The 20687-nt window shown below is 44.7% G+C and overlaps 1 protein-coding gene across 2 annotated transcripts in view; it reads right to left on the reverse strand.

Annotated features, from left to right (window-relative positions):
- The window catches only part of Atp8b1 (ATPase phospholipid transporting 8B1), a 141258-nt gene that overhangs the window by 31000 nt on the left and 89571 nt on the right, over positions 1–20687 (reverse strand). For both annotated transcript variants that reach the window (XM_006254842.5, NM_001106140.1), the window contains 11 exons: positions 20279–20351; positions 20033–20103; positions 18704–18786; positions 18431–18589; positions 18061–18149; positions 14682–14872; positions 10971–11179; positions 8854–8897; positions 7927–8083; positions 2646–2834; positions 650–762 (listed from right to left, as the gene is read on the reverse strand). In XM_006254842.5, coding sequence (XP_006254904.1) covers positions 650–762; positions 2646–2834; positions 7927–8083; positions 8854–8897; positions 10971–11179; positions 14682–14872; positions 18061–18149; positions 18431–18589; positions 18704–18786; positions 20033–20103; positions 20279–20351 — 1378 coding nt within the window. The remainder of the gene's footprint in view (positions 1–649; positions 763–2645; positions 2835–7926; positions 8084–8853; positions 8898–10970; positions 11180–14681; positions 14873–18060; positions 18150–18430; positions 18590–18703; positions 18787–20032; positions 20104–20278; positions 20352–20687) is intronic.

Below are 20687 nucleotides of genomic sequence, written 5' to 3' on the forward strand. Positions count from 1 at the left end.
GACTGATGATTCACTTAGTATAATTAGTATAATGAGTATCGGCTCCAAAGGCACAAGATTGGCAAAAAAAAAAAAAAAAAAAAAAAAGGCAGAAAAAGGACATAGTCCTGACAGGATCTCCCCACCATTGTATAGACTTAATGTAGAATTGGTGCAAGTTTCAGATACATTCTAGCAGCTCAACAGGGAATAAGGATGTGGCTCTCTAAGACAAAGCTTTGCAGCTGTAGAGAATATAGGTCACAGCAAAGGTATCAGAACTCAGTGATCTAACACTTTGCTTCATTATCCTGACCTACATAAATGCTTTCTTTCCTTCACTCTATACCTAGAATTTGGTAAAACTTTTGGCGACCACAGAGAGACATTAAGTCTACAGCTCAGGGCAGCCGCTCCTTGCTTAATTAAAGTTCTCGGAAGAGCAGTAAGCCCTGTAGTCTCAGATGCTAAGAAAGGGTGTCACCATCATTTTCTGGGACATTGGCAGCAAGAGCAAAACTACCGACGGTCTTGTTCCTACTTTGGTGTTTCCAGCCCAGGACACCAACATGAGGGGAGGGTTCACTGACTGTGAGTGTAGTTTTCATGTGGTTGAGTCCCAGAAGACATGAGTGGATTCTCCAGCAGAAAGAGCAAAGGTGAGACTTACATCCAGGGCATCCTGTGTTTCCTGCTTCATGGGATTCATCCGATGGAGTCGTTCATAAATCACCGTGTCAGCACCTTTACAGTATAGCCTGATGCTACCTTCTGGGGTCCTCACTGGTAGCAAGAGAAGGAAAGGCAGTAATAAAGTTAGGTTTGGTTTCTTATTTAAAAAAACCCAACAAACAAAAAAACCCCATATTTGTCACTTGAGTCGAAGTGCTGCTCTCAACAAACTTGGCAAGCTGCCACCTTTATTGAATGTAGCTGAGAAATGGGGAATATGAAAATATCCATTCCAGGTCAGTTCAGTGTTCTGTTTCCTTTCTACAAGTAATTATGGGCTGCATACTATGTGCAATGTTTCGTGAAAGCCAATATCTTCCAATGACTTTTCTTTGTCCACACTAACCAATCAGAATCGTTCTTACCTGTCTTTGAGCTCATACCATTTATTGGCTTTAACAAGGCTCCTGTGATCACTTCCTTATAGTGTTCAATCTGTACAGTAATATAATCACAGCATAATATGCCCTATTGCTAACTAGATTTTCAGTCCTCTGAAGTAGGTTCCAGCCATGATCAGCCATGACCTAGAAAGTCCTGAGTCAACTCTAATTCCACTCATTAGTTCAGCATCACAGTGGGAGAGTTCATGGACACATTTTTATCTAAGCAACGGTAACATCACCATCCATGAGATAAAGTATCAGGTGATAAATCATCAGGAGGGTGACACTTCGAGATGGGTGCAGTATCGTTAAGTAATCTTCATGGGGTTGGGGATTTAGCTCAGTGGTAGAGCGCTTGCCTAGCAAGCACAAGGCCCTGGGTTCAGTCCCCAGCTCCGAAAAAAAAGAAAAAAAGAAAAAAAAAGTAATCTTCATGCCAACGATGTGTGACCAGGAGATAAGCATTAAGGGACAACAGACAAACCCCAAATAAGGGACTGTCTACAATAAACCTGGCCTTTGCTTTGTGGAAATGCCAAAATATGAAAGCCCCAAAATGGACAAAGAACTGGTTTTTATCCGGAATCATGATTATCTAAATTACAGATTGATCTCTGAGCCCCAAATCCAAACAAAGGAAGGAGGGAGATGAAGACAAAGAGGGGACCAGAACACTGAAAAGAGGGCTCCTGGGAAGATCTAAAAATGCCTGTAGGGCAGCACTATAGAGTGCAGGGGAAGGTGCTGTCTCAATGCAGACCACTTACATACATCTATCGTTCTTGTTGGTAGGGAATATCTGTAGTGTTTGTATGGGAAAGGAAGGAGAATTGGACCTGTCATTTGTTTTCAATTAGTTCAGAAGATATCTGGAAGAAACCGGTATGGATAATCAGACTGACAAAGAAACTGTACACAATGTTAAAAAACTGTTATTAAACAAGGGGTTGGGGATTTAGCTCAGTGGTAGAGCACTTGCCTAGCAAGCGCAAGGCCCTGGGTTCGGTCCCCAGCTCCAAAAAAAAGAAAAGAAAAAAAAAAAGAATATAGAAAAATGCTACCACCACCTTGGATGTTCCTGTAGGTTGGAAATTACTTCAAATCATTCAGAAGAAGATATTAATATCTAGAATGAGACTTTCATCTCTACCTGGTGCCAGCTAAGGGCCTAGACTGGAAGTAAGGTTGGGACTCAAGGGCACAGCCTCTCCTGCTGAAGCCTCCCTTTCCTGGCCTCAATCAGAGAAGAGTTGGGAGCAAACCGGAAGTAAAGGGGAACAGGTCGGGCGAGCACTGCCCTTGCCACTGCGGACTCAGCGGCTCCATAGCTAGAGAACGGCACCAATAGTTGCAGGATTCAGGAAGGCTGCAACGGTCCGTGTAAGTAGAGGCAGCGTGAAGAAGAGAGAAAAAACATTTTCAGCAAATCTGGACACTTTCAGAAGTCAGTTGTCCATTCACGTCCTCATTTACTTAAACACGGCTGACTGAAATGGAGACAAGGAGCCTGGGGTGGAAGGATTCAGACAGCCCGAGGCAGAGACCCACCGATGATAGACATCCGCTTTCGGTCGCTGTTGAAGTCCAAAATGGCAAGCACACTGTAGGTCCTTTCTGTGCCCAGTTCGCTGACGGTGATGGTGTTCTGCGTCCTGGCAAGAAAGGCAAAGCCGAAGTTCCTGGCGGCGTTCACCAGGGCGCCTTCGTCAGGAGAGGCCGCCTGGTAGTTGATCTGACCTGAGGAGGGAAGCAGGAGAGAAATGCAGGACTACGCTTGGGAGCCATGCCTGAGGTCTGTGCTGAGGGTCTTCTGCAGGGCCCAGCACAGCAGAGAAACAAGTCAGTGGCTCTGAAGGGTTACCCAGAAATCAAAATGCCCTAAGCTTTAAACCTCCGTCAAAATTGAAAGAGGCCATAGAGTTTACAAAGAAAACTGCCTAAAAATGGGTGGGGTATATGTGTGTCATGGTGTGCGGAGGGAGGCTCAGAATTCTGCCATCTATAGGAGATTGGTGACATCCCACGGTCCCTCAGGCTTTGCCAAGTATGCTTCTGATCCTACCACACTGGGTGGATCTTATAACCTGATTTTTCTTACTATCGTATTTTGATCTGGTTGGAATATCCTTAAAGATTATCCATAAATATGATTTTAGTGAATATAAATCTGTTATTCTCCTCCCTCGTGGGCATTTGGTTTATTTCCAAAATTTCTGGCTCGTAAAAATAAAATTGCAATAATGACTGAGTATGCACGCACATGACATGTGTGTTGTGTGTGTGCACGCGCACACACATATACATGTGTGTATTTTATAAACCTGTGTGTTTATTGTAAGGACCCATTTACTGAGTTGTACGATGATGCATATGCATCTGTCATATGTTATACTTAAAACATTTAACAAAAATATATCTTGTGAAAAGTTTCTGTCTTTCCCCCACCCCCAATTAATGTGTCTCAAAACAGAAGGAAAGGCTATATTTCCATAGCTAAAGTTTTACAGAAAAGAGCATTTAATTTTCTATCCAGAACGCTGAGCACAGGTGAGCTGGCAGCGTCTCCCGCCAGTCTATCTGAAAGGTAGGATGTTCTAGGGCAGACAGCTGTGGCTGGAATCCCTTCTCACACTGGCTCAGAGAATCCCAAGTCAGTGTCCTTGTTCTGGTTTTGCTTCTTTTAATCTTGAGGTGTGTGGGTGGGTGGCGGTCACTGTGTTCTGCAAGCTGGTCTGCAGCTCATGCCATCCTCCCTCTTCAGCCTCCAGAACAGCTGGAACTACAGAAACAGATACTGTCCCTGCTTGTGCCAGTACTGACCACTTTCTAATTAGTGATTAAAGATGGCACGGTAGGCTATTTTTCCATTTGTCTATCCAGAAAACCATGCGCTAAGTCGAGGGAGTGCTTGCCTACATGCGGGCATTCTCTGCAAAGGCACAGATGCCGGTGCTGTGTGCCTAGCATTATGCGAGCAGCAGTAGGAACAAAGTGTCTTCTTCTATAGTTTACCTTAGCTGGGACATAACTATCTTCCATAATACTGACAGGGAAAGGAAACAAAATAACAGGCGGTGGTAAAGTCTCCTTGGGTTAGGCAATCCTAACTGCAGCCCAAACCTTGATGTTTGATTATTAAAGGGAAAGTGTTCCAGTTGTGGAATCACAGACTTGGAAAAACAAGAGACCTGATCAAACTCTCTCAGTTTTATACCTGCAAGAGAAATGTGGAAGGCCAAAAATTCTTCTGAAGAAAACTTGCTTTTTTTTTTAAATTTTATGCATAGGAGTACACTGTAGCTATCTTCAGACACACTAGAAGAGAGTATCAGATCCCATTTCAGTGGTTGTGAGCCACCATGTGGTTGCTGGGATTTGAACTCAGGACCTTTGGAAGAATAGTCAGTGCTCTTAACTACTAAGCCATCTCTCCAGCCTGTGGAAAGTTTTTAACAGGCCTCCCCCTATGGATTAGGGTGCTATCACTATAAAAACAAAGATGTGGGGCTGGAGAGGTGGTTCCAGCCACTTCTTGCTCTTATAGAAGACCTGAGTTCACATCCCAGCACCCTCCTCAGGCCCGCCACTATCGGTCATACCAACTATAGAGAATCCAGCGCCCCCTTCTGGCTGCTATGGGCACTGCATTACATTTTCTTTTTCCCTTACTGCTTCCAATTAAAACTCACACACACACACACACACACACACACACACACACACACACACACACACAAGCACCACAATTATCACCTCACAGTTTTTCACCCTGTTTCCTAGCTGCTTCTAACTGATATCAGTATCAGTACCACAGACCACGGTCGCCAGCCTCAGAAATGCCTCCTTTCCTTTTGCCACAGGATGCCCCCTACACTCATGACTTTCTCATTGTTTTGTGAGCATCTCACCCAGATGAGGGCCAGTCGAAACTCTCCTCCATTGATACTGACCCCAGAGTTTCCATATAACATCACATTTGAAGGTGCTAAAGTCCCCTATACAAACTTGATGAACACCGATTAAATAGCATAAGGTGGGTCAGGCTCTGTGACCTTTTGGACTTAGCTCTCAGGCAGTCTCTGTGGGAACAGAGTCTCCATGGCCTCAAGGTTCCCACCCCAGTGACGCCCATTCACTGTCTTCCATTCATTCAACAACCACTAGCCAGGGCTTTAGTTTGAAGGGACATTTTAGATTCAACAGTAGGTCCTGACCAATAATCAAGAAGAGATTATTACCAGGGTTGCTCAAGGTAGAGCACTTGTCTGGCCTGTGGTAGGCTTGGCCCTCCACACTGAGGAGAAAGAAGGAAAAACAACTCCCCCACCCCCCAAACCAAACAGAGGACAACTGGGTGTTTTTTCAGCTCATAGGTGAACCCTTAGAAAGGACATGTTTTGGTTTGGGGAGAGAGAAGCAGAGCCTGGAGTTCTATTTAAGGAGGGCTCTCTAATATGGTTTAACACTGAACCAGTTCGCAAGGACCGAGAGCAAAGAGCAAGCCTAGCTAGAAGCTCCCAGAGAAATGGGGATCTCGGAACTACAAAGAACCAAAGTGTGGGACCAATCACGTGAGCTTTGCAGAAGGTAGCGAGTCCTCGGCCCCATGGGGATGACACTGAGAGGCTAAGCCCAGTCATGTGACATAAAATGTCTGACCTAAAGAACTGTGAAATAAGAAACAGATGTTTCAAGTTGCCAGGAGTCAGCAACTAATTACCGAGAAACGGGATGGATAACTCTACAGAGTGTCTGCTGAGGAAGTCAAACGTTTGTGGCTCCTTCCGCTTCATATGACGATAATTTCAAAAGGCCAATCTCCACTATCCTGTGGTGCTAGGAATCAAACCCAAGACCTTATCCGTGTCAAGCCAGTTCTCCCTCTCTCCCTTCCATTATCCTCATAAAAGAGAGACAAGAGAAGGTGGTCAAAGAGACAGCCAAAGAGAAGAACTATATTGAACTGACCCCTGCAGGATAACCCCGGGAAAGCACTGAGTGCTCCCTACTTCTGAATCTGTTTTGTACAAAATTGGGAGGCAGGGTCCCTAAGATGCCTCTCACAGAACTCTCCATGGGTCTTATGGATCAAAACCCAGTTTCCCCTCTAACACTCTGCATCTCCAAATACAACTTGTTTTCAGTGGCTTTCACTTGTCACCTGCTGGGCAAAGACTTCTTGTTATATACAGCCTACACCTCGGCCAACAGTGAGGCACAGAGCTGCAGGACTGTGTTAGAAGGCACAGTGAACTCCCACCCCTTCTTACAGCACTGTTGAGGGAAATGGTGGCCAGATAGGGACTAAACCAGGACTGCTTGTCTCTGGCACCCAGACCAAGGCTCTCTATCTTTCAGTGAAAGAAAAGACTCTACAATTAACATACATTTGTCTAAGGGTGCGGTTAACCCCCAAATTATCACCGCATATTCGAAGAAGAATTCTACCAATGACTCAAGACCTCGGAGAACAAGGGTTCTTGAAAAGATCCTACTTTACTTTTGTTGTAAAAGTCAGAATTGCTCAGCTAGCCTGAACCCTGGGTTTGGCTGTTTTTTCCCTTCAGTTATTCTTCCCTCTGCCACAAACAGTCCCGCCCCCACACCTCCCGCAGGAACTGTGCTGTTTTGCTTAACAGAACTATTTATTTCCTCCTTGGAGAATAGATTTCTTTGAAACTTGCTGGGAGATCGTTTTACACATGTGCCTTCTCAGGAGTGTTTCCTATCACCACATAGGAAACATCCATGTTGGGGCTCCATTGGAGGCTCCCGAGGGACTGAAGTGAAGAGAGAAGGGAGTTTCGGAATGGGAGAGTAAAGGGCAGGCAGGCTGGAGCCACACCGACGTCATCCCCTCCATTCTTCCCACAATGCAGTTTTCCATCTAGGGAATTAGATGAAATAACTGGTTCCCATTTGACCCCGGACAGATTTCCTCAGACAATGCTGGCGCGAATTGCCTTTAAGAATTCTGCAAAAGAACCTAAATTCTTTGCTACTCACTCACGAATTCACCTTAAATTTGCTCAAATAGGAAAGCTACCTTAAAGAGGCCCAGGTATCATTTAGCTGATCTAATTCAAGTTATAAAAATCTTAATCTAACAAAAGGAAACGCCTGACAGAAATATGAAGAAAATAATGCTTATGTTTAAAGTTCACTCAAGGTATAGATAAGACTTGATGATGCGTTCTCAATGAACATTTGTACACTGTGCAAAAAAAACCCCTTAGGTTATCTTATCCAATAGCAAATCGTTTAAATATTTATTATTAATTAGTATTAGTGTATTATTATGTGTACACACACATGCGTGCATGTGTGTTGTGTATGGCTATAGCACATGTACAAGGTCACATGGAGGTCAGAGGACAAGTTGAGAGAGACGGTTCTCTCCTACTCTGTGGATCCCGGGGATCAAACCCAGGCTGTCAGGTGTGGCAGCAAATACCTTCACCTGCTAAGCCACCTCATCAGGCCACCAACCTTGTCTTTTATCAGGATTTCGTTTACAAAGTGATAACACACTCAGAGCTACAACTAAATCAATCATCAGCTTTGAGACGTAAGGAGTTTTTCTGGAGCTGCAAGAAGTAATTGGCCAGCACATGAACACTTTTGAAGCCCAGTCCTACCCCAAAACGAAATGAAATAAAATAATATAAAAAGATCAGTGATTGGCTGTTTCATGCTTTGTTACTCCCACATGTCTCACGACTGGCCATTGGTTGGGTGCTTGTGACCGATGTGGCATTTGTTACACTTATGATATATATAAAATGAGTCGCCTGCCGACTCCCAAACTGGCCTTCGGAGAAACACTCACCATCAATTCTGTCCACCATGACCGTATGGCAAATGGAAAGCAAAAAGAAGAACTGTCGTACTTCTGGCTCTTTTCCTGACTGGATTTGCTCAATAAGATAATGGTCATAAAATGCAAGCTTCCCATCAGCAAATTCATTCCAGCTAAAGTCCACTAGCTGAAAGAAATGGAGAAGGACATTAATAAAAGCTATAGCCCATTCTTTTTTATTTTTATTTTTCTGAGTTTGACTGTTTTGACTACATGTATGTGTATGGACCATGTGTATGTCAGGTTCCCATAGAGGCCAGAAGTGGGAGAGAGGGTGTCTGATCTTTTGGAGTTACCCACGGTTGTAGGCTGCTTGCTGTGTGAGTGCCGGAAGTGAACCTGGGTTCTCTGAAAGAGCAGCAATTGCTTCTACCTGCTGAACCATCTCCTCTGTTCCAAGTTTTAGGAAGCTTTTGCTTAAAACAAAAGGCACAGAAGTGAGCTGATTTGCATCTCCCTCATGGGTAGGTTGGCATCCCAACCCTTGGCGCCTGTGAATGTGACTTTATTCCATCCGCAAATGCAATCGAGTTAAGATGCAGTCACGTGTATCATGGTGGTAGACCAGATGTCCAGATAAGAGGCAAACACAGACAGAGCCAAATACATGAGGGGAAAGAATCCACTTGATGACAGGAGCAGAGACGGGAGCCTGGTGCCTACAAGCCAGGATCATTGGCAACTACCACAAGCTAGGGAGAATCCATGAAGGAGGCTCCTCTAAAATTTTTGGAGGGACCAACATCTGGATTCCAGTCTCTAGAACTGTGGGAAGATAAGTTTCTTCTGCTTTATACCCCAGTCTGAGGCAGATCATTCCGGCAGTCTGAGGCAGATCATTCCGGCAGTCTGAGGAAAGAAATACAATCAAACAGCTGCTTTACCAGGGGTACTCACCTCTATTTTGCTGTGGCTGTGCTGAGAAGCATCTCGATGGTCTCCTAAGAAACAAAGAGGGTAAAACAAGTTGAGTCTCTGTGTGTAGAGCCTCCTACCTGGAGTATCTGATGCTACCCTTGGTTTTTGGATGGTTCTGGGGTAAATAATCAATTTTTTATGAGTTTGGGAAAATGACAAAATAGAAGACTATTAGACCCAGGCACTGATGGTGGTGTTCCTAGAAGCTAAGCACTTGGTAGGCTGAAGTAGTTTCACCATGAATCAAGGCTAGTCTGGGTTCTGGGGTGAAATCCTGTCTCAAAAACTAGCTAAGTAAATATAAAAATAATTCTAAGAATGAAGAATATGGTGGAAACCATTATGTCCTGGCAAAGACTAAATTATTTACATCTGACTCTTCACAGGAAAAGGTGACCAAATACTGACCAAGAGTTGTTTCAAATACAGGTACTGGTTCCACTCTACTCCTCCAGGACAGAATGGAGTCCTTTGTTGTGTTTTAGTCTGCCATGGTGACAAATTCCCCAACCCCATAGTGTCCCACCTTCCTTGGTGATGAGGAAACTCATACATACTATACATTTTTCTAAAGGGAAAAATATATGGGTGTATTTTTTTTGAAAAAAAAAAGTCAAAACATTAAAATCTGTATTTTAAGGCAATATTAACTTTAATACTGTCCATGTGTGTGAAGAATGCTTCAGAAAGCAGGAAGGAAATAAACTATACACTATACCATTTTCTACTGCACAACTTGGTCATTCTCAGTGTGTTCACCTTGTGCAATTATCACCACAAGACTGTTTTTATCTTGATAACTGAGCTCTAACATCATACACTGACTTATTATTGCCCTACGGAAACCTTGGCAACAAGTACCCATCTTTGTTCCTGTGACTTTGATTATTCTAGATGAAATCATACGGCACCTACTTTTGTGAGTGTGTGTATCACTTAACATGATGCCCCAAGGGCTCACTTACGTTACAGCACATTTCATTCATTTCTTCATTCATAGACACTTGTGTTGTTCCTACTCTTTGCCAAATATGAATAGTGCTGCTATGAACATAGGTAAGCATTGTATCTCCTGGTGTAAGCACAGTGTTACTCTGCACAGTGTAAAGATCTCTTTGTATTATTCAAATGCTGACTTCTCTGCCCCCAAATTTAGTTGTAGGCAGACATGGCATTGTAACGCTTATCCTAAGAATCTCCAGGTCTCAATGTTCTGTGTAAACATTGTTCCCATTTATTCTCTGATTTGTCCATAAAAGCTGATCAGCCAATGACTGAACAGGGGAGAGAGAATAGGGACAGACTTCCTATTCCAGCCAGGAGAGAGGAGAGGATCTGGCCATGACCGAGGGGTCCAGGAGACACCATGGGAACACACCCGGAGAGCCAAACCAATACTAATATGCAAGTGTGTTGGGGATTTTGGATGGGAGGGAATCCAGATTAGCTTAAAGAAATAGAACAGATTAGTAACTGCTCAGCTTTTGCGCCGTAAAACTTATTAAATAAATCTTATAGTCTCTGTCTCATTTATTTGGGAGTCAGCCAGGTTAGAGAAAAAACAATCGCTTTTAAAATTGCACTAACATCCTTGGGTCCTTGTTTTCAAATCTTTCAAACACAAATTATTCCTGGATGCAGAATTGTGAGACCATGTGGCAATTCAGTTTTAAATTTTTTGAGGGGGTGTTTATTTTTAATTGTTGAGATCTTTCTCTCTCTCTCTCTCTCTCTCTCTCTCTCTCTCTCGTGTGTGTGTGTGTGTGTGTGTGTGTGTGTGTGTGTGTGTGTGTGTGTGTGTGTCTGGTCTGTCTGTCTGTCCCCAACAGCACCCACGTTTCTTTGGGAGATGGACTCCACACAGGGAGAGCACCAACAGCCATGGGAAGGCAGGCTCTGCTCCAGAAAGCACCCGAGGAATGCTGCTTCTACCCCTATACAACAACCACTCCTGCTACTTCAGACCCTAAACATAACTGAGCCTAGTAGGTGAAAGAATATCTCTGGGGTCGCTCTGCAGAGACATTAACCCAGGCTTCAAGTGCACTTACGAAGATGATGTGCTCTGACTGGCCCACCTCAGAGCCGTCACTCACCATAGATGGTCCCGTTGATGCAGCACTTCTTGAAGGTCATGATGTTTTGGGTGAGAGTCCCCGTCTTGTCAGAGAAAATGTAATGGATCTGCCCTAGCTGCTCATTCAGTGTGGTAGTCCTCGACTTGGCAGGAGTGTCCTTCTCAGCGTAGTACATCTGCAGGTCCCAGTTGATGAAATGACTCTGTCCCAGACGGATCACTTCCACACTAGGACAGAAGAAGGCTTCCGTGGTGAGCAGAGGTGGGGGATGGGCAGGGAATGGGTTCTGCTCTCCCTGTGCACATGGGAATGAATGGCTTATCTACTGCTTTGTTTTGGAAGTTACTGTCCACTCCTGTGGTGGTCAATCATTCTTTTAAAAAAAGATTTAGGGCTGGAGAGATGGCTCAGTGGTTAAGAGCACCGACTGCTCTTCCAGAGGTCATGAGTTCAATTCCCAGCAACCACATGGTGGCTCACAACCATCTGTAATGGGATCCGATGCCCTCATCTGGTGTGTCTGAAGACAGCTACAGTGTACTTGTATATGATAAATAAATAAATCTTTAAAAAAAATAAAAAAGATTTATTTTATTTAACTATGTGTGTGTGTGTGTGTGTGTGTGTGTGTGCGCGCTTGTGGGAGAGCAGGTGTGCTCACAAGGACAAAGGGGTTGTATCTTCCAGGAGCTGAAGTAACAGGAGTCTGTGAGTCGCCCAGTTTGGATGCTGGGAATCACGCTCAGTTCCTCTGCAAGAGCATGTGTGCTCTTAACTGCTAGGCCGTCCCTCCAGCCGGACAGTTAATCATGATCATTTCACTTGACAGGATTTTATAATTCCCTAGGAGACACACCTCTTGTTGGGTCCATGGGAGTGTTTCTAAGAGAGGTTTACCTGAGGTAGGAGGGCCCCATAGGGTAACCCGGGGTCCCCAGACTGAACCAAAAGAAGAAAGTGAACTGGGTTTCAGTATCTGGCTGTTTTCCTCATTGTGGGTAGAATGTGACCAGCTGCCTCATACTCCCGCCACCATGCTTTCTCCAGCATGTACCCAAATGAATTAAATTAATTAATTAATTAATTAATTAATCCTTCCTTCCTTAAGTTTCTTTTCTGTGATGGGTGAGTCCGAAGGGCAAATTGCTCAGGAATGACATTAGTGCCTGCATTAAAGAAGCCAGAGGGAGCTTGGCACCTCTTTTGCCAGGAGACAATGCAAGAAGAGGTCATCTGTGACACAAGGGTGGCTTCTCAACACTTACCAAGAACACCGCCCTTGATCGTTGACCCTCCAGCCTCCTGAACTAGGAAATGTAAAAAGCTCTACTGTTTTGAGTCACCTGGCTTAGAAGCCACACTGGGATCCCGTGACCAAAAACATATCTCACTTCAGGCTCAGTGACACTAGAACAGAGCCACAGAGACAATCACCTCACTCTTTCTCCCATTGCCCCTCACAGCTGGGGACAGCTAGGTTAAGTCCACCCATGCAAAGTGACCTATGGTCCCCTAGGTGATATACCATGATGGGTCAATTGAACGGAGTCTTAGTAACAATCGCCTTAGTAGCTTAGGAAAAGCGTGATCGCTTCCTAAATTCTTAGAATGGAGATATCCTAAGAGGATCGTGTTTATCTTAAGACTTAGCTGTAAGAAGACCATTTATATTCCCAGCAACTGCTGAGTGGGCCATGAATGGCTACACAGCAAGTTCTATGGATGGGAATAACTCTCTCCCTCCTCAAGGGCAGTCCTACTTGGTGCTCGACACCGCGAACAAAGCCGAATCCCTGACGTAAGCATCAGCACCCAACCCAATGAAAACTACCCAGCAAATACAACTCGCAGAGGCTGCACACTCTCTGCAGGAAATGAAAGCAGGCGGGAGACAGGGACCAATAGGAAGGAGAAATGTCCATTAAGGTCAGGGGGAGACAGAGGCCGTGGGGTAACACCTGAGGCAAGGTCTGAAGAAAATGAAAGAGTACTGGAAATCAGGCGCAGTACCATGTGCTTGTAGTCCCAGCCCTGGGGTGGCGGAGGCTAAAAGGGTTGCTATAAGCTCAAGGCTGGCCTGTTTTAAATGAAGAATTCCAGGCCAGGGGTATAAAAGAAAGGCTCTATTACAACAAACAAACAAACAAACAAACCAACAAACAAACAGGGCTGGGAAAATTACTCGGTTGGTAAAGCGAACTTGAGGACCCATACAGTGATTGATGTGAGCCTCTAATCCAGCATTGGGTAAGCACTGGGAGGTGTGCCCAGGAGGCTCTCCAGTGCTTACCCATCAGTCAGTCTGCCCAAGGTGGTGAGAGCTGCAGGTCAGTAAGGGATCTGGTCTTAAAAAGGACCAGCAACAGCAACGCACTGTGTGCTGGTATGCTTGCTCTCATGCATCTGCATCGGAAGGCCAGGGGTCAACACCAGGGTCTTCCTCTACTGCTTTCCGTCTTGTATCTCGAGATAGGGTCCACGTGCTGGCCAATGAGCCCCGGGATCTGCCTGTCTCCTGTGCACCCTACCGCCATTCCTCTCCCTGAAGATCTGGGGTTACAGATGTACACCAGCAAAAACAGCTTCTATGTGGGCATCCAAACTCATCTTCTTCTTGCTTGTGCAATAAGGGCTTTGCCTTCTGAGCCTTCTCCTTAGCACTGCCGTGCCATCTTGGTTTCTTGTAAAGTGGCTCCAGGACAGATGGCAGCGCCAGGGATTTACTTCCAACTCAGAGGATATCAGTAATGGTGCATATGTTAAAAACCAAATAAAATCAAAAACCAAAATGAGCACACAGGTAATAAAGTTTGAATTAAGTAAAGGCTTCTTTTTTTTAAAAAAAAATTATTTATCTAATGCATGTGAGGACACTGTCAGTATCTTCAGACACACCAGAAGAGGGCATAGGAGTACACTGAGCCACTGGAATTGAACTCAGGACCTCTGGAAGAATAGCCAGTGCTCTTAACCACTGGGCCCTCTCTCCAGCTACAAGCAAAAGCTTCTAACGGTACCTGAGTGTCAGGTCCCAGGTGCCTCTGGGCTATTGTTCATTGGGGTCATGACTGACTGGTTACAACGTCTACAATGTCTCCTCCAAAGGTCTCAAAGTCAATAATTGTAAACTTTGATATGAGAGGAAGAAGAAGGAGAAAAAATAGGATTATAAGTCAGAAAGCTGTGACCTTGACCTTTTGTTGGGATTGGGATTAGCACTGCACAGAGAAACATTGTTTAGAGAGGCTGAAGGGATGCAGAGGACACCTTTTCTACCAGGAGGTAGTGGCAGGAAGCAGGGGCCTGGCAGGCCAGCAAAGCCCAAGCAACAGCAATAAAGAAGGTTCTATTAAAGAGCACAGAGGGGCTCTGGAAGAGGAAGGATTTTTTCCATGGCATTCTGAATCTCTAACCTTCTCTCAGAGTCTCTTTGAACCCCATGCTTTGGAACCCACTGAAAAGGACTTACCAAGCAAATGACTGTCACCTTTGACCATGGGACGTCACTGACCGTATCTGCTCAGAGGACAAGATAGGAAGTGCCTGGCACAGGGTAGATACTCAAAGTTCATGCCCTTCCCCTATCTCACCCTCAATTCCAAAATGGAACTGATTTTCTTCTTCCTTTTGACCTTTGAAATGATTATTGCTAAACGTGAAGGTGCCCCACTGGGAAAAGACACGACAGTTTTGCCTGAAAGCAAGAGACCAAGAAGAGGCCAGGCTTACCTGACATAGAGAGAGATGGGCACCATGGTGTTCAATACAATGATGTAGCCCCAGAAATTCAGGAAGCCCCGGTAGGATGGTGTGGCATTTTCTCCATCATAGAGGTACCAGGAATAATTGCCAATTTGTGCTTCCCAATACGCGTGACCAATGGCAAGGCCAGCGGAAACCAGGATGAGGACAATAATGATCTAGAAGACATGTATGTAAAGCAGAATTTCCAACACCATACATTTCACAGATTCTAATAGATTTTAAGGCTAGGTTTTCTTCCCAAAATAACATTTTAAAAGAACTGATGTCTTATATTCAATCCTTGAAGTCATTTATATGACAAGGGCAGCCTCTCAGCTATTGTCACTTTGAACAATAGCATACTGTTTGTGATGTTACTTCACCTTAGCATGAAGCAACTTCAAAGAATTCTAAATCGAGGGGTTTATACAAAGTACTAGATGCAACTTATTTTGTTTCTTTCTTTTATTTTTTCCTTTCCTTCTTCTCCTTCTTCTTCTCTTTCTCCTCCTCCTCCTCCTCCTCCTCCTCCTCCTCCTTCTCCCCCCCCATCTTTGAGAAAGGTTCTCATGTAGCCCATGTGCCCCCCTGAACCCCCTATATACTAGAGGATGACTGTAGCTGTTCTGATCTGCCTGCCTCCACTTTCTGGGTGTAGGGAATAAAGGCATGTGTACTACATTCTGTTTATGAGGCAGAGGGGGTTCATTCATGCTAGACAAATTCCTTACCGATTGAACCATATTGCTAGCCCTGCTCTGTTTGCTGACACAGGCTTTACTGGGTAATGCAGGCAGGCTCTGATCGTTGCATCCTGTCTTAGTTGCCAAATGCTGTGAATATAGGAATGGGCCCCATACCCCCCACCCCTTGAAAGGCAGGGAAAAAAATTGCCCGTATTTGGGTAATTATTTATATAGGCTCAATGTTATAGAAGTTCTGTGACATCGTAAATGCACTGATTTGAATGACAAAATGTTCCCCAATAGGCTCATGTATTTGAACATTTGGTCCCTGGTTGGTGGTGCTGTTTGAGAAGCCGGTGAAATGTGTTAGAGGTGGGGCCTTGCTGGAGGAAGAAGATCATTAACGATGGGTCTTGAGGTTTTATAGCTTGGCTTTACTTCCTGTTCCCTGTCACTGGTTCTTGATTGCCAGGCTCAAAGTTTCTTTGACTAGGTGATGTCTTACTAAATAAGTGACAGATTCTATTCACCAGGAACCATGAGCCAAAACCAAAGCAAACCAAAACAAAACAAAACAAAAAAACAACCCATCCCTTCCCTTCTAAGTCGCTCTCAGTCATGGTAGCCATGGTATTTTATCACAGCAACAGAACGTTAACTAATACACCAGATAAGACGGTCTAAGGTACAATAGATACCAAGTTATGGAGCTAAGAAGCATATATTAATGGGACAAAAAAATTGAAGTCAGCCTGGGCTATATAGCAAGACCCTGTCTCAATCCTCCCCACCCCCAATTTTCATAGAAATATCTATCTAGCCACAGTAGTCATTTCCAGGGAAACATAGAGTTCTAAACATAGACTCTCCAGGGCCTTTTTGAAATGAAGGGGACCAGAGGAGAGGCAGTGATCATCTGAGTGCTTGCCTTGTGACGGTTACAGTGACAGTAGAGATGAGCATTCCAAGTCTTAAGAACTGTTTTCATAAAATTGGGGGGCGGGTACTCAGATTACTTTACTACTTTAATGTGTCTGTAAATACGCACACACTTGAACAAATCGTCTATGCAATCTGAAGAGTTTCTGCGCTCAGGTTGAAGTGAGTATCTGAAAAGCAATTCTCCTTAGGAAGTGGGACTGCTTAGACCCAGATCCCAGAGCACGCAGAACAGAGTTAATACCACGGCCCAAGCCTACTCTCCCTTGGCTGGCATATGGAAAGTTAGGTTTAGGGAGAGTTTCCCAGCTTCTTATTTCTGATTCTCCTGTTAACAGGTGCTCTCAACCTTCTAAACGCTGTGACCCTTTAATACAGCTCATCATGTTGGGGTGGCCCCTATCAATAAAGTTAATTTCAATGCTACTTCATAACTGTGATTTTGCTACCGTTATGAGCTGTAATGTAAATATCTGACCTGCAACCCCTGTGAAGGGTGGTTTGACACCCTTAAAGGGATCTCCACCTACAGGTTGAGAACAACTGTCCTAGAAGAATAGCTCGCTGTGCCCGTTTGGGCAAAGGATACCTTTTATGCATTTCTACAGTAAATCTAGAATTTGGAGCATGGCAGGCGAGTGGAGCCCATATACTCAGCTCCCTACTAAAATAGTCTCTAAGGAGCTCTGCTGTAGACAGCAGGGAGTGGATAGAGCCACACATTGCTGATGTTGAAACTGAGTGTCTACAAACAAAACCAACTTCCTCTAGATACGCCTCGTGAGCCTTCTGCTTATTCTCTGATCTTCTGCCGCAGTAAGACACAGGCGTGAACACCAAACCCGGGGAGCCTTCCGAATCTTGAGGTGGGGTATAGCTTTGAAGACTCTCAAGAACCCTTATTGCTAACCTTAAAATATAAACATACACTTGCATTGATGATAGCTACCCTCATGGAAAGCTAACAGCAATGAAGCCCTCTCTATAGTTCCTAGACTTCTAACAATCCTGGCAAGAGGGGAAATATTTTAAAGAGAACTGTTTGCGCCCCCTCCCTTTGGCTATCAGTCTATTGAAACAATGGTCCCCAAGGAATTGAAAATCTCCCAGGAATCTAATGCTGGCTGATGGGAGAGGCTGAAGCCTGGTGCTAGCCAGAGGATTGGAACTGGAACTCAGAAAATGATGGACCAGTGATGGGTGGGACCCCAATGCAATCAGGACATCTTCCTTTCGTACACTTCTTCCTTTCTAGTTGAGATTAAACTTTATGCCAGGACCCTGACGATGCTGTTTCTCTTCCCAGTGTGGCTGCACTGAATAAATCTCCTTTCTCTGTTTTTTAATTAGTACTTGCCTGTTTCATTGACCTAATGAGCTTGGGTAGCCATGTCTAGCTTATTAAGAATGCCAGGGCCAAGATTCTGACCCTAACAACTCTGGTAAGGTCCTCAGTGTAATATTCCTGGTTTTTAAGTAATCAATAGTCAACCATGAAAACACCCAGGAACAGCCTCTGAATTTTCTCTCCCTGAGAGGGCTCTCTTGCTTAAAGTGTGAAATTTCTCAGAAAAGGCTGGGGAGTCCCTTTATATCCATCCCGTTAGTCTTGGGGTGTCCAGGACTCTTTGCACTCCAAATAAAGATGTAAGATTATCTCACGTTAGAAAAGCACACATCAAATCTGGAGCAAAAGATAGCGGGTCTACTCTCCCATCTACCAGAATAAAAATGAATACCGTGTACACCATGTAGTTCATCAAGTAATCGATTTTAGTTCTTTTAAATCTGGTTTTCCCACTGTTCTTCATTATCTTCGTGTCAGCACCTAAAAAGGGAAAATTCAGTGTGATTAGTAGTTGCACAATTCAATTAATAAACACGTCAATAAAATTACCCTTTCTGTGATTTTGATGTGGAAAGAACAGAAAAACTTTTTCCCACCACTGATTGATGACCAACACTTCTGGTCTGGCCACCTAGTTCCAGTTGGCTCTGACATGGCAGTCCTCCTGCCTCGGTCTCCTGAGTGAGGGGATAATGAGCCTGGACCACTATGCTCTGCTCTTTCTTTAAACTGTAAGAACTTGAAGCGCATTCAGGAGGTACCTGCAAAAATGACCAAGCCATGGCAGACATCGGTGTTCCTAATCACGCAGCCCCGCAACAGGATTTTATCAGCATCCAAAGGAAAACTTTGGTTCCTCCAAAAGAGCGTTCCCGTGAACTTGTCTAACCGGTTGTTTGGTTCCTCACATTCGATGAAACCTTTTCCAGAAGGTATAACTCACGTCAGTCAAATACAAATGCATGGCTTGGGCCATGGAGACCGAACAAAAACAACCAGAATTTAACCCAAAGTAAGGTAGGCTCTGTACAAACCATCAAACGTCGCCAAGTTATCTTCTATTTGGAGATACTGGTCTGTGATTTCCAGGGCCATTTTGAACTTCAAATTGGTTTCTCTACAGAGAGAGGGAGGTGGGTTAAATTAGAGGGACACGATTCGGAACTCAAAAGACCAAAAAAAAAAAGTCTCACAGAGCAACATCCTGCCTGTTTAGGGGTGAACGAAGCATAATCATTAGTCTGTTCTATTTTCAGTCTAATTGTGAGTTTAGATGGGCTAATCTGGCGCTGGAGCAAGACTATAAACCTAAGACTTGCCACACGCCCTTTTGCTGCGTGCCACTGTGCCCGTTAAGACAAAATACAGCCTTCTTTTCACGTGCACTTCTTGCCCCCAAACCTGGTCCACAGGATGCAGGACACGACGACTGTATGTGGGACAGACCCAGTGCGGACAGCCTTTTGTCAATATATTTACATTCTAGAGCAGATAATTGGATGTGTTTCAAAAAAGGCAACTCTAGCCAGGAGAGGAGGTGGTAAGTATGTTTAGGCTGCACCAGCCACAGCCCAAAGGAAGGCAAGTGGGGGTACTCTGCAGGAGTGCTAGGCTGTCTTCTCAGGATTGGTCAGGAACAAGGGAGTCTCCACTCCTTAGGAAGCTGACTGATGATCCCACCTCCGCCATTCAGTTCTGACAAGGCCTGATGGGGCTTCCTGTCTCTTGAAAGTTTTGGACTTTCTCAGCACTGGGAATAAGGGCTGTGCCCCCTCTAAGATTGGACAATCAACCAGCCAGAACTGCAGGGCAAACAAGGCCAGTTTTCCCCTCCTGTGGCTCTGGCTCTCCATAAAGCCATGGGGTCCATAGCTGGGGTATGAAAAACAGGGGCCACAGGGAGCAGAGCTGTGACTGTCACTGTTCCTTCTTATGTGACCTCCACCAGGCTACTCTATCTCCCTGGGCCTTAGCTTCCTTGTGTGATAATTACATAGTTGTCAAAATGTTCTCTCATGTGCTTAAGTACTCAATAAATCTACTGAAAATTGCTATAAAAACCCCCAGCGTTTTATTCTAAAAATGAGAAGAGAATTCAAAAATTTCAATTGGCAAAGAACCTAGTCTCTTTTCTAAAGATATAATTGTATCCGTGGTCGCTTCTCAGCAGTCTACAAGGAACTCAGGTATGTGGTCTTAACGGGAGGTGGGGAAAAGCTCCAGTTTATAGAGAAAGGGAGTCAGTCTGCTGCGGACTTGTCAGACTACAGCTGAGGCAAAGGCCAATTCGCAGCGCTTCCTACCCAGAATGCATGTTCCCTTCCTGGCCACCTTTGGAATAGGTCCACCCGAGATACACTCACCCGTCAAGCTCAGCCGTTTCTACATAGCAGAGGCTGTTAGGCTCGGAGCTGGACAATAGCAGAATGTCGGCCTGTCGAAAACACAAAGACACCTGCCACACAGTGTCCCCTGGGGTAGAAGGAAATGGTGTGGAGAATGGGGAGGTCTGGTGGGAGGCTGGGGTGAAGGTGGGGATAGGGTGGGGGAGAAGATGGGGTGGGTATGCATGAGGAGAAGAAGAGGAGGAGTAGAAGCCATTCCCTTACTGGAATAAAATCATTCTTCTTCAGACGGATGACGTCTCCAACCTGGATATCTTTCCACTTGATGATTTTGAACCTAAGGATCAAAAATAAGGACAATTTGGGTTTTTAAGTTTTAGGCCAGGGAATTCTCATTCTTCCTGGGTGTCAAAGATTCTTAAATAAATGTACAAATCACAGGAGAGGGTTTGCTCCAAGCCTTCCCTTCCACTGATGCCACAGGGGTTGCCTTAACCTGTTGGGAGGCACCGGAGTACGGTGCTGCGTTCTTTTCACCATGTTCCATGTGGGGAAGAAGCCACTTCAACATGCGGTGGGGACAGTGGCCACCTTCTCCCTGTGTTCACGGCTTGCTATTCCTCCCTGTCTTCTGTTTGTTTCTTTCTTTCTCTGTCACTCATCACTTGCTTAG

Source organism: Rattus norvegicus, chromosome 18, assembly GCF_036323735.1.
Source record: "Rattus norvegicus strain BN/NHsdMcwi chromosome 18, GRCr8, whole genome shotgun sequence".
Lineage (NCBI taxonomy): Eukaryota > Metazoa > Chordata > Mammalia > Rodentia > Muridae > Rattus > Rattus norvegicus.